Source organism: Labrus bergylta, chromosome 19 (assembly GCF_963930695.1).
Source record: "Labrus bergylta chromosome 19, fLabBer1.1, whole genome shotgun sequence".
NCBI lineage: Eukaryota > Metazoa > Chordata > Actinopteri > Labriformes > Labridae > Labrus > Labrus bergylta.
This window is the reverse complement of record NC_089213.1, coordinates 7,679,008-7,692,191: the sequence shown is the minus strand read 5'-3', so window position 1 is coordinate 7,692,191 and position 13,184 is coordinate 7,679,008. Positions and strand designations below refer to the sequence as shown.

Genomic DNA, 13,184 nt, shown 5'->3' with positions numbered 1-13,184 from the left:
CTCTGCTGGAGACTTTTGAAGACCTTCCAGACTCGCAGGAGGGCTCTCTCGTTTTTTTATTCAGCAACACCGTGACGACTGCACGCTCGCGCGCTCGCTCGCTAATTACCCCCACCTTAATGAATCTTTTGTGATGTTTGCTGTGTATCTTTGAGTTAAAGCAGTGCTCACTGATGCGGGGACATCGTTTTCTGTGCGTGTGGTAATGCGGTCTTTAATCTTTATTCATCCACGCAAGGTGGGCACCGGGCTTCACTCTCACTACTTTATCAACGCTAACTAGCTTAACATTTGGACGGTTACACAACTTCAAACTGAGGGCCGATCGACGCCACTACCTGAAAACGTCTTAGGACAGCATGGTGATAGATTCCAACAATCAGGGGAATGCACAAGTGTTAGTGGGGAGATCAGCTTTGGGGAAACATGTTGGCAGTATTGACATTTGAGGGAAGAGCCCCAAATGATGCTACACACGATGATTGATGATTTTCAAATCTCAATCGATTTTCAAAACTTGGGAGACCACGGTCATGACGACAGTTTCAGCAGTTTTCCGCAAGGCTACTTCCTACAGGGCGGCTGTGGCTCAGTTGATAGATTCGTCGTCTCTCAACCGGAAGGTCGAGGGTTCGATCCCCAGCTCCTGCACCCACATGTCCGATGGGCGAGACACTTAACCCTTAATTGCTCCCCAACTGACGCGCACGCTACACGACTGGTCCGTTTACCAGGAGATCGCGCACCTGCAGTTTGTAGAAACGATTTCACAGTTGCGTTTCCAGCGACCTGAGATATAAACTAAAACTCGTGTGATAAAACGTGACTTCAGAAGAAAAACCAAATATGGAGGATGATCAACGTACTCAGCTGGTTGTGTGGTACGTCTTGCACGAGATATTACCAAGTCACTCCAGGTTGTTGCCATTATTCCACCAGCTGCTCTTCCTTTTTAATATTGCACTTTGCTGATGTTTGTGACACTGGATGAGTATTTGGACATATAACCGGTTGCAACAAGCCTCCAAATAGAAATCTAACTAAGAATTTTTAGTGCATAAACAAGCTGATTGCTCGTCGTACCACCATGTAGTACCGCCCATAATGTTTTTTTGGATTCAGAATTTGGACATGAAGCTACATGATGTAGCCAGTGTGTCTCTCAGAGTCTTCACTGTGTGAGCCTCTCTGCTCCCAACGCTGCCCTTACACACTCGCCACAGCAAGGTCCTTGATGTTATCAAACCAATTTGTCCCCGCTTTAATCATTGGGAAAATTGAGCAGCACCCCACCCCCCACCCCCCCCTCCCTTGTACTTTGGAAGCAGACAAAATCCAATCACTCATAAGAGAGTGTATTGATTGATGTAATCTTATTGGAGGTGAGGTGTTGGAGGGGACATGATTGATTGCTTTTGTCTGCTACACGTGTTGCACTCGGTTGGCTATTCGTGTCCACTTTCATCTGGTGTTTAATCTCTGTGTGAAGTTCTCAGATCCCGTCCCACCCCCAGGGCGTCACCCCAGGGACCCGGTCCTCGCCCAGCAGTGCTGATGGCCAACAAATGTGAGCTGTTTTTTTTTTTGTTTGATCTCACCCACGTCTTAAAAAGGACTGTCACATCTCTGCCCGGGTCTCGTAAAAACAGGAAACTCCAAGTCAAGGAACAGCAAGAAGCCTTTAGTTATCCACAGAACCTCCTGACATTTTCACTAAAATAACATCCCAGCTATTTTAAATAAAAGTTTTATAGGACTTAGATGAAAAAGTATACAATTGAGTCATTCATTGGTTTAAATGCCAGACCTCTAGTCTCAGAGATATTGCAAATTGGCGAGAAAATATACCTCTCTAAGCGTGGATTCAAATAATGCAATAGGTTACTTTATAGATGCTTCAGTTTTACTGCTTGTAATGGAATTTCTAAATGGTATGTATTCATTTAACACTCAATAACCAGCGTGGTGTTTCATTGGGAGTTGATAAGCACAGACAAGGCTATACAACTTTGGACCAAAACAACTCTTATCCGAAACAGTACTTGCTCGTGTCACCGATGTTGGCGCAAAGTTTTTAAATAATGGTAATGATGACAACACAGCAAAAGGTTGAAATCAGCATTTATTAAACTAATGCTCCATATTCTCATATTTTGGGGTCTAAATGATAAACAGGAATATCAAGTTTTGGAAATGGTAAAGGAACTTGAGCTTGTAAAGCACTTTTCTGGTCTTCTGACTACTCAAAGTGCTTTTTCACTGCAGGTCACACCTACACATTCACACACTGATGGTAGAGGCTGCTGTGCAAAGACCAAATTGGACATGTTGCTGCAGGAGTAAGAGATCTAACCCCAGATCTTCCGGTTGAGGGACGACTGACTCTACATAGATAAGCATTTTGATGCTTTCTCCCAACTACATGTTAAAATCCTATTTGATTATTTCATTACTGAAAGACAAAACTGGACTCTTCTATGCTCCAGAAGTGAGACGCTCCTGTTGTGGCCGCCATGTTTTTTTGCTCATATGTCACTTGGCTGAGGCCGAGTCTGCACAGGTAGTTGGAAGCTGTGAGAGGCGTACACATGCCACAGTATTTTTATGCAAGAGTGTGCCAGGTAGCAATATTGGGTTCCTCAAAATCAGGATAAGGGCTTGTCCTCTTGCTGTAATCAGCATATTCCCGATCAAAGCGGGGATCCTCGATTCCATTTAAACTCAATGATTTAGATCCCCAAACATGTAACCCAGGTTAAAAAACACTGGAGTCCTCTTTATCATAAGTAACCATTGGCTGTTGGTCCGATAGAGCCTGAAGTCGTGGTGTAGAGAAGGAAAAAAACCCTGTTCCATTAAATCTGAGCAAACTTTTCTAGATCTGAATCCAGCTTCTAAACTGTAACCATTCTCCTTGTTTTGATCAATGTTTAGAAAGCCTCAGCTATCGTGTTCTCTGCTCTTCCTAGAAACCAAACCAGATCACCTAAACAAAACAAAAATCAACAACACAAACATGACACACACTGACAATGAGACAGAGGACGGTTTGGGTTATCGATGCTTGTTGCTGCTCTGAACCCTCGGTCACTGCTCCATGTATCGACGGTGGATTTGCAGCCTCCAAAAAAAAAAAAAAAAAAAAAAAAAAAAAGGTCTTTTCTCTCCGGCAGCCCAAGTGACTGAAACAAGGCAGTGAATTTATCACAGGTGGGCAATGCAATTATCTGGGGAGTGGCCACGTGATGGAAATCAATATGACACAAAGCACTCAGCCATTGACTCTCATCCATGACAGAGTGTGCCGCTCTCTGCCCATAGAAAGGAGTGGATTATTGGACTCTGTGAGGCTCCTACTTTTTTTGATTTACTGTTGGGTCAGCGCAACATTATAAAGGAGCCATTGTTTTACAAGAGAGGGGGGGGGGAAGTAATGAATAGAGAGCTGAAGTCACACCTAGTCAGAGCGGCTGCCTTTGTGAGCTCATCTGGACATTTAAACTAGATGAAGGGAAAAGAAGGGGACAGATCTCTGCAGCTGTTTGGAAAGTGAAGATTCTCGTGTTTTCCAGCAGGGGGCCCCAGTGAACCACCAGGAGAGAAGTCGATTTCAGCAGCAGGTCTGTGGCCTCACCTCTGCGGGACAAAGTGGAGTCCTGCAGAGTCGGACCCCGGCCACATATCCAGTTGACTAAATAACAATGCCTGAACCTCAACGCTTTAACTACCACTTGCAGTCTTTTTGGACTGTTTCTAAATGTTGCAGTTCAAGATTTAGGATTCAAGTCTTTACTGCCATTGTGCGAGAAAATGAAACAGCAAAGAATCTTTACTTTTCCAAAACGTGGGAATATTTCACTTGTGCATTGCTATTTTATTAAAATTACAAATGAAAGTGCTGAATACTTAGAACTGCCCTGACGGTCCTGTTGACCACATGCATTACAGACAGCTTGTCATTTTAATATTTGACCCTTTTCCATATGATCTTTAGGTTGAGTGCCATTTTTTCCGGGAACACATTTTATTGTTTTTTTTTTTACACCATTTCCAAGCCAACATCTTCTGCTTTAAGCTCAAACAAAGAAGAATTAACCCCTGAAACAACCGGATGAATTGTTCAAGGGTACCATCTCAGAAAAGATGATGTGATTTAGGATTCAAGCGAGATGAATTCATACGTCATTTTACAACATCTTCTTCCTCTTTTAAACATCATATTGTGAAATGAAAATCCCTTTCCTGATCTCATTAGGTTTGTTTTCTGTTCTTGTGAGTTAAAGATTCACTATCTTAGTCATTCCAGGGGAGAATGAGCTCAACACGTGTCGATGAAGGTTTTAGTCGTGCATTGAAACACATATGAGATAGAGTTGTCACCATCAGAATAAAAGCGTTGAAACTATACGAGTCAGAGCCCATTCAAACTCCCCCTCAGATTTTTCTAATTCTTTTTTATTAAAAAAAGGATATTATTTTTGGATATGGAGGATATGAAATGTAGTAATGAAAGATAATATTTCAGGTATGTTAAAAAGCTCTGGAGGTGAGTAAAGGTTTCCTCAGACTTTCACACACTTTGCCTTTGATTAGAAATATTTCCAAATAAATGCAGATCCCCCGAGAAGGACCCCTTGACCCCTCTCTAACCAGAATTTTGGTTTGCATGATGCCCCTGATATTAAACCATGAAAGATACCAATAATTGTTATGAAACCACGGCAACAAAAACAGAATTCCTGACCACCCACAACTCAGACGCTTCTTTTTTTTTGATAACCAAAAGTTGCAAACTCCTGCAAGCTGTCTGTAATTTCACAAATACTTTTAGCAAATCTTGTCTACGCTCACTCTCTGTCGTTGGGTTGTCACGACGCACACGTGTGAGAGTTTTCATCTTTATGAAATCCGAACATCAGTATTTACCAATTGGTGAATTCGAACAGATAAACAGCGGCTCTCTTGTTGCAGCTTTGTGATTAAAATATGACTAAAGACGTGTCGTTTCTTAAAGCTAAAGTATGGTATCGAAAAGTCTCGACATTTTGACAACCTAACCGACTCCTCACATTCATCCGCTTTTATTTCAGGTAGAAAATTATAGACATGATAACATTTGATCGTATGATTGCATGTTGATTGTTTTGTTTTTAATGGTTCTGCAATCTCCATCCTCATATTTATACTCCATACACGGTGAGAATGAGCGCCACAACCTTTTTTGTGGTTATTGATCTTCTGGTTGTTGGAGAGTAAAAAAAAAAAAGACTATATTGAGTTGATCAATGAATATAGAGGGCTTTGTGGTTCATCCTCAGAGGTGTATGATTTAATTATAGGGTTGGGAGGCAGCAGGGCTCAGTAAAGAGATGATCAGACTGAAGCCAGCGGAGGAGGGAGAGGATTGGAGTGTGCCCACACCGGGGCAGAATCGCTGCGATAAAGAGGGAAGAAGTTGAGGAGTAATAGATTTTAGCTGCTTGGCCACACTTCCCACACAGCCCCGGTCCCAGCTCGGGTGTTTTCTGTTTTAATAGGGCGGAGGAGAAGGGAAAAAAAAAAAAAAAAAAAGGTGAAGTCAGCAAAAACAAAATGCCGCCATTAAATCATCTCCCCGGATCTGGTGTCAGAGCAGTAATGGGAAACGCACTCATCATCGGAAAGGTTACTGCCTTCCAGAACCTCCCCTGCTAGCTTTTCTCTCTCTTTATCCCTCACACCCTCCCCCACCTTCCTCCTCCGTCTCATCCCCGAACCAAACCAGAAACCAAGCTGTAGCAGAGCTCATCTCTGGTTTGCAGGCTGCTGTTTGCGTCCCCCCGAGGACCCCGGGGGGGTCGAGGATGAGGGATTGGGGCGGCTACAGTTCTCCACGGTGAGTTGGTTCCATTTCGCCGAGATGTTCGGACCCTAAATGTCTCTTTCTGCTTTCCCACACTGTTGTTTAAATAAAAGAGGCAGACGTAGAGGCCTTTTGGTTTTCTGATTTTAAGTCGGCTTTTTACACAACAGGGGGAAGCTGCTGTATCTGGGTTCAACAAAACTTGAAACGTTAGACTGATCTTTTGGCTTTTCTTGTGTTGCCGTTAAGAAATGAACCATCTTCAAAACATCTGAACAAACAGATTAATCTGCCTATGAACGACTCAATACCAATAAAAGCTCCGGGATTTAGTTTCGCAGAGATTTATTGTCAAATGCTTTTTCAGAGGTTGTTGATCAACATCAAATCTCAACGACTCAAGCACTGATTATCTCTCCAGTACCTCCCGCTGATCATTCTGTCATTAAGATGTAAAAAGTTCTCTTCTATTATTATTTTTTTTAGCGTCTTTTGTTTGTTTGCTTTCTTTGTCTGGTTATCTTGGTTTTTTGTATTATTATTCCTTCTTTGTCTTTGCTGTTGTTAAACTATCCGTCACATTTCCACCCAATGTTCCTGTACAGCGCTTTCTTTGCACAATAAAAAAACAAATACAATATTTTCTCTAAGAAGAGCTGCACCCATACACTGTAAATATTATTGGACAAAGCCTGAGTGATGTCAGCCATCTGTTCCTGCAGGGGGCTCTGGAGGCTCATCAGCAGCTGCCACCATGCTGGAAATCCTGTCTCAGTCTAACTTTCAATCAACCTAACGACAGGCTGAGAGCTGAGGCGGGTTTTAAGCCTCCTGACGAACCGTTACACCACGGCCACCTGTCAATCATGTCAGCTACACGCCTATTTAAAAAAAATAATAATAATAAATCACCCCCCGTACAGTGTGTGCCTATGATGACAATAACTAATAAGAAGTATTTGGTTATTTGTACCAGGCTGTAAACATGTTTATTTATGCTGTAAAAACACCTTTTTTGGCTGAGGTGTGTGTGTGACTTCCGAGGTTTCTGCTGCCAGCCTTAAGAGGACACTCGACGAACTGCAGGATTTTGCACTTCAGCCTCGGCTTCAGTTTTCAACACCGGAGGTTGTCACTTGGCTGCAACTAACAATTATTTTCAACATATCTGTTTGTTATCTGCAAGACTGATCTGAAACCTAGTCAGTAAAAGTCAATGAAGATGCTCATCGCATTTCTCCCGAGGCCAAAAGAACGTCTTCATAGTCTCGAATTCCCCAATAAAGATGATTTACTTCTACAGTCATCAAATGTACATGAATGAGTCTACATCAGTCTTTTGTACAATAGATACATCAATCAGATATTTTAGATTTCTTTGATTTAAATGTGCACGTTAATCTAATTTAAAAACCTGCGGCTAGTATTTTTGTGTTAAGTCTTCAATTCAGGGACTGTGTAGGTACTCATACAGTGTAGTCTACCTATCTAACTTTGAATAATGAAATATTAAACAGTCGATCAACACTCTGTTGGGTTGTCTGCTTCAGGGTTCTTTCTTTTCATGATTTAGACGTCTACAGTCTTCTTCAGATGTGAGATCTTCAAATGTCCCGTGTGCAGAGTGTGATACTCTGTACCAGCGTGAGAATCTGTTCTAGACTCTGCTCTATGTGGGCTGAGAAGAAACAGCCCCCCCCCCCCCCAACGAGAAGGCCACTTCCCAGGTGATAAATCACAGATGACAGAGGGCATTACACGCACAAACGGACCGCCGCTGCCGCACCTTTAGAACAATTAATTAGCTGGCTGACACTCATTTATCACGGCAGCAATAAGGTGAAAAAGTCAAGAGTTTATTAAAGCCCCGCTTCATTTTCAGGAGCTGCGGGCCAGAGGCTGAGACACTTCACGTACACAAACAGCAGCGACACGTTCACATTCTTCCTTCAGAGAGGATCACAATAACACAGTACACAATGAAACAGAAAACAACACGCCTGTAAACAAACGTTTGGCAATTCAAATCAAGGGTGATAAATTAGAGTTCCACTCTGTTCACAACACAAGCTTATGATGTATGATCAAGTATGTAGGCACAAAAAGAAACACAAGAAGGTTTGGCCTTGGAAATAAATACTGTACACATCATCATCATCATCATCATCATCATCATCATCATCATCATCACACTACACGGCTACCTGGCATTCAGATTCTACGAGAACAGTTTTAAACGTCTGTACAGAGTAAATATTTGGAGCCATGCACTGTAGATCTGACACGCAGTCTTAGAGCGGACGGACTGTGAGTGACGGGGTCAGGAGTCAACAAAGACAAACCCACAGCGAGGTTTGTTTCTGAACACTCAGTATAGGGGACGGGCTGCTCCCAGAAGCATGCACACAGAGCCTGGACGGGCACCAGAGTGACACATGAGGGCACGCTGTGACACTCGTCATGAGCCCTGACGGAGCAGCAGCGGGCAGCTGCTGTTTTGACGGCTCTGACGGCGTCACCGTGGGGACGTGGAGGATGTGTCAGCGATACGGAGACAAGAGGAAGACTTCTGAATGCCCTAAAACGCTAAAGACTAATATCTAAGTGGGTATTTCTGCTAACTACACTAGCTTGTGTCTACTGAAGACGCTGCATGGTAAGCATTACTTTACTGCTAAAGCAGACACAGTTGGCTTTTTAAAAAAAACACACCAACTTGCCCTCCTTTATACTTAAAAAACACAACACTCAGGTCAAAGTTTAAGTGCGTCTGCTAAGAGTTTCCCTCTGGAATGATGAGGGCGACTTCAAATCCGTTATTCTGAAACGATCGGATGAGAAGTCAGATATGTGGAGGAGGTTTAACAAAAGTGCAAAATGCCAGCTTTGTACCGGAACAAATAAAATGTAATTGGTCGAAAGTTATTCACGTAAAATGTAAGGAAAGCACCTCGAGGTGAAGAGAGGAACGAGTCATGAAAACGTAAACAGAAAACGAGAAGAGGTAAGCGAGTCGCTGCGTCTTCACGCTGCTGTACTTCCACACTTGGAGCAACATAGCAGAGAGGAACCGCTCATCTCAAGCAGCTCTGAAACAAACGTATTACACTCAACACAATCTCTCAGATTCAAACACAATAAAAAACACAAATCTCCCGTAAAAAGGTGCACTTAGCATCCTTGAGCACTGCGTCTTCATGTTCCAAAGTGTCCAGTCAGTTTGATCTCCACCTCACTGTCTGCGTTTAGAGGCTCATTACACACCGCAGAGTCTCAAACCTCAGCACGCGTATGTGTTTCATGTCTAGTCAAACTTACGGGTTAAGTGTCTTGATACGTTATACTAACTAATGAAGATATTACATCTGTTTTCAAGACACATAACAAGGGAAATTTGAAGCCATAGTGGCTGTTTTTTTTTTTTTTTTTTACTTATTTCAAGAGATTAAGGCCTTCATTTAGGCTTGTTATATCTTTAAATATGATGTTTTAAGCATTTTCTTTCAGAGACAGGACAGGGGATATAGTCAGAAATCAGGGAGAGAGAGAGAGAGTGGGGAGTGACATGCAGGAAAGGAGCCACAGGTTGGATTCAAACCTGGGCCAGCAGCTTGGAGGTCTACAGCCTCCGTACCTGGGGTGTGTGGCACTAACCACTTAGTCTAGACTATCTAGACTATTCATGTGAATGTGGCTTAAATGAGGCAAATACACTTGATAAGATTAGAGTTTTTTTGCAGAGCAGCATCTTGACTTTGATCTGACTCTGGATAAAATGTTCAAATGAAACATGAGAAACCTTAATTTAATTTTTTTCTGAAATCATGAGCCTCTCCAGGTGTCTGATCATCTGTGTGCAGCTGTTTCTCGATTTCTCACAGTCTCAGTCTCTGTCTTCTGTACCAACAAAGACTGATCAGATACTTACTGATCAGGTTTGTTTACACGCTTCAGAGAGGCTTCCCAGGAGAAAGGACTTATGAGGACTCTATTACGATCAAACAAACTCTTGATCATCACCAGGACACTAAGTGCACACGTAGACAAACTGACCCTCTCACATCCTGTTTTTAAAAATCATACGTCACCTCAACAAAGTAAGGACCCCCTCTTTTTATGGCATCTTTGAAGACATCTCGACTCATGACATGTGGAACAGTTGCATCCATCAATGGACTCCATGTGAAGCTCGATTACTCGTTTTTGTTTTGAAGTATTGCTTGAAAGATGTTGAGCTTATTCCAAAATGGTTTTGTACATACATGCATGTTCAGGATTTGCAGATGAAGACTATTAAGTGGATGCAACTGGAGCTAGAAAAATAATCAAAACCTAGAACTTGGAAGTGTGTAAAGTCAGCAAAAAGTCCAGACTTAACCAAACATCAGTTCCATACACACATAGTGGCTTCACGTTACAGATTTATAGTCCAGCTCAGTTTTTGGTTGGACAGTTGTTGGTCCGGTTTGGATCAGAGGCGGTCGCGATGGTCCCGTTCCTCGGCCTGACTCGAGCGGCATCCTTCAAACGCCTCAATCTGCCTCTCTCTGTGTCTCTCTCTCTAAGCCAACTGGTCGTCTGTCCCGAGTGTCTATGGGAGGTGAGGTGGCTGCCCGGGCTCTCACAACCTGTGCAATGCAAAGATAGAAAGAGTCAGGGCAGCACACCTCACACCCACCGACCAGAAACCCCTCAACAAGTGCAACAAGCGACTTTAAGGCTCCAGAAGAAAACAACACAAACACATCTGTTGAGCCTTTTCTCTTTAGCTTCTTCTACTCAACCGCTCTCTGCATGGTGCGTCATATTCTTAAAGCAGAACTTCACGTTGTTACATTAAATATAATAAATATGTCAGAAAAGTACGTCTCTAATACAGTTTGTCTGAATCTATCGATTTAATCTACAAGGGCAAATGAAGAGCGATCACATATTTGGAGTGAAAGGTGAATGACGGGTGATTCAACGACCTGCCTGATGTGTTCTTTTTAAAAAAATGAGCATTTTAAAAGAATACGTTTCATCAGTTCAACAACAGGGTTATTTTAATTTGTTAATCAGCCTATGATAAAAACATGTTAAGGCATTGCCTGCGACCGCACTCTGAACACAGAATATGAACTGTTACAATCAAACGGAGATACAGGGTCCCACGTTTTAAGAAGGTCAGACTGACTCACTCCTTTGTTCATCAGTCAATTCTAAAATTGAATGCGAGATGAATGAATCCCAGATCAAAGCATGTTAAAGGCCTCTGAATGTTTGTTCGGTGTTTGAAGGTTGAGTCTATTGTTTGTATCCTGTCTTTAATTTGTATGTTTGCAAACGGAGCCGCTGTGATGGAGTTGAAGAAATGGTTCCAGTTCTGTAGATAGAAGGTCACTTCTATTGTATCAAGAACAACAGGAGGATGGAGGATGATGAAGACGATGGAGGAAGTGTGAAGAGTGGATCAACAAAGAGAATGAAAATATGAAGCGTAGCGAGAAAAGATGCGGAGATTTTTTTCCCAATAAAAAAATATAAATGCTTCCAAAACTGGGAAAAAAAGCAAGAAAATGGTAAATACAATGTGTGTGTGTGTGAACCTACTGTGACTTCACCCACTGGTTTCCACACCTCCAGAGTTTTAGTTGTTTAGAGCGTGAAGTCTAGTATGTTTGGATGACAGGGATGATACATTCAGGTTGACAGGTTGCTATGGTAACAACAAGTCCCGGGCCTATAGCATCAAGCAAACTGCGCTTTAACGTCTATTGAATCACTAAATGAGATAATAATGTACAAAAAGAACAGTTTCAACTAGGGAGTGAGACCATTTACTCGTGACAAAATGTTCTCAAAGACCTTTTTTAAAACATGACGGTGGAGTCATCACCTGCTGGTCATTTCAGAGAATGCAGGTTTAAGGCACTCCTGCATGGCCTTTGTCCATACTATGTACAGTAAATGGAATAAATGCATCATTAATACAGGTCTGTTGTTATTAAAGGCCTCCTGTCCATAGTTTAAAGTTTATTCAGAAGAGTCTCATGTTAGAAGCTGACACCAGTGTTCAGACATTATTCTTACTGTTGGTTAAATGGTTTAAGTTGGCGATGAACAGCGGCGGTGTTTCATGAGAGACCTGGTGAAGGGATTCTGTTGTTATGAAAATGGAGATCATTTCTGTGCGAGACGTTGATCACAAGACGGTGTGCTGACAAGACGCCTGCAGCGATCTACTTTGTTTCTCACAGAATTCCAATGTCAAAGAAGAAATCTGCTTATTAGATGGCTGACACCTGAAATCCCAGGAAAGCGGCGGATAAATTGTGCTATTCATTATGCCCTAATGAACTGTGCAAATGTATGTGGCAGGTCAATATAGGCAGCCTATGGAGAAGACACCGTCAGCCCCTTCATTCTGCAGAGCACAGGCGGCCGGAGCCTAATGAAGACTGAACTTTAATCATCAGGAGGATATGGCTGCTTCACGAGATGAACCCTCCCACACACACACACACACACACACACACACACACACTGAGCATGTCTAATAACCCCCCTCCTCCCTCTCCGAGCCACACACACACACACACACACACACATGTTCCCTCACCTCACAAGGTTTTCGTTGTCACCCGGTCCTTTGCAGGTTGTACACTCGGTCCTCGTGTCGTCGGCTTTGGGTGTTTTTTTCTGCAATGCAGATTGGCGTTGTCTGCGTTCCCGTGGCAGCGGTTCCTATGGAAACACAGCGCATTAGAATCAAGAGTTGTATGTATGGGCAACTGATTGAGGTTGGGATGTTCAAATGAATAATATGTTAGACAGAGGAGTTAGACAACATATGAGGACAGCTTTTCTGGAGAAATAGTGGTAATCTTTTGTTGCAATCAAAGTGATTTTCAGATTTTACAAAGGCCAAAAAGGCCAACCTGGATGGCTGTTAGAATAATTTAGGAGAAAGACTGGAAGCACATCGTGAATTTAAATTGGAATTAAAAAAAAATTAAAGAATATAATAAAACAACGAGTAGTGAGGAGAAGCCAGAGCGGAAGCTTTGTTTTTCTTTTTAATGGGCAGTAATGTTAGATATCAGTAAGATACTGTGACAAGCTGGTCTAACACGCACGGTCCTACATACAATATCAGTGAGTAAAGATCACAAACCTCAATTTTATCTTCTCTGTCTTCACAGATGGGGATTCTCTTCCTCTTCTGTCCTCTGGTTCTCTGTCAATCACAAAAAGTTCACTGTTATGGGATACTCTAAAACATGTGGTCTAAAACATGTGGTCTAAAACATGTGGACTAAAACATGTGGACTAAAACATGTGGTTTAAAACATGTGGTCTA

General features: G+C 42.4%; 1 protein-coding gene across 7 annotated transcripts in view; it reads right to left on the bottom strand.

The window, feature by feature from the left end:
- Positions 1 to 13,184, bottom strand: part of phf14 (PHD finger protein 14) — an 81,980-nt gene that overhangs the window by 31,461 nt on the left and 37,335 nt on the right. For 6 of the 7 annotated variants that reach the window (XM_065947927.1, XM_065947924.1, XM_065947928.1 and 3 more), the window contains exons 15-16: positions 12,999 to 13,061; positions 12,444 to 12,568 (exon numbers count right to left, since the gene is read on the bottom strand). In XM_065947927.1, the coding sequence (XP_065803999.1) occupies positions 12,444 to 12,568; positions 12,999 to 13,061 (188 nt within the window). Of the gene's footprint in view, positions 1 to 7,677; positions 10,471 to 12,443; positions 12,569 to 12,998; positions 13,062 to 13,184 lie in introns of those variants that run through there. The other variant, XM_065947930.1, reaches the window with a different exon arrangement.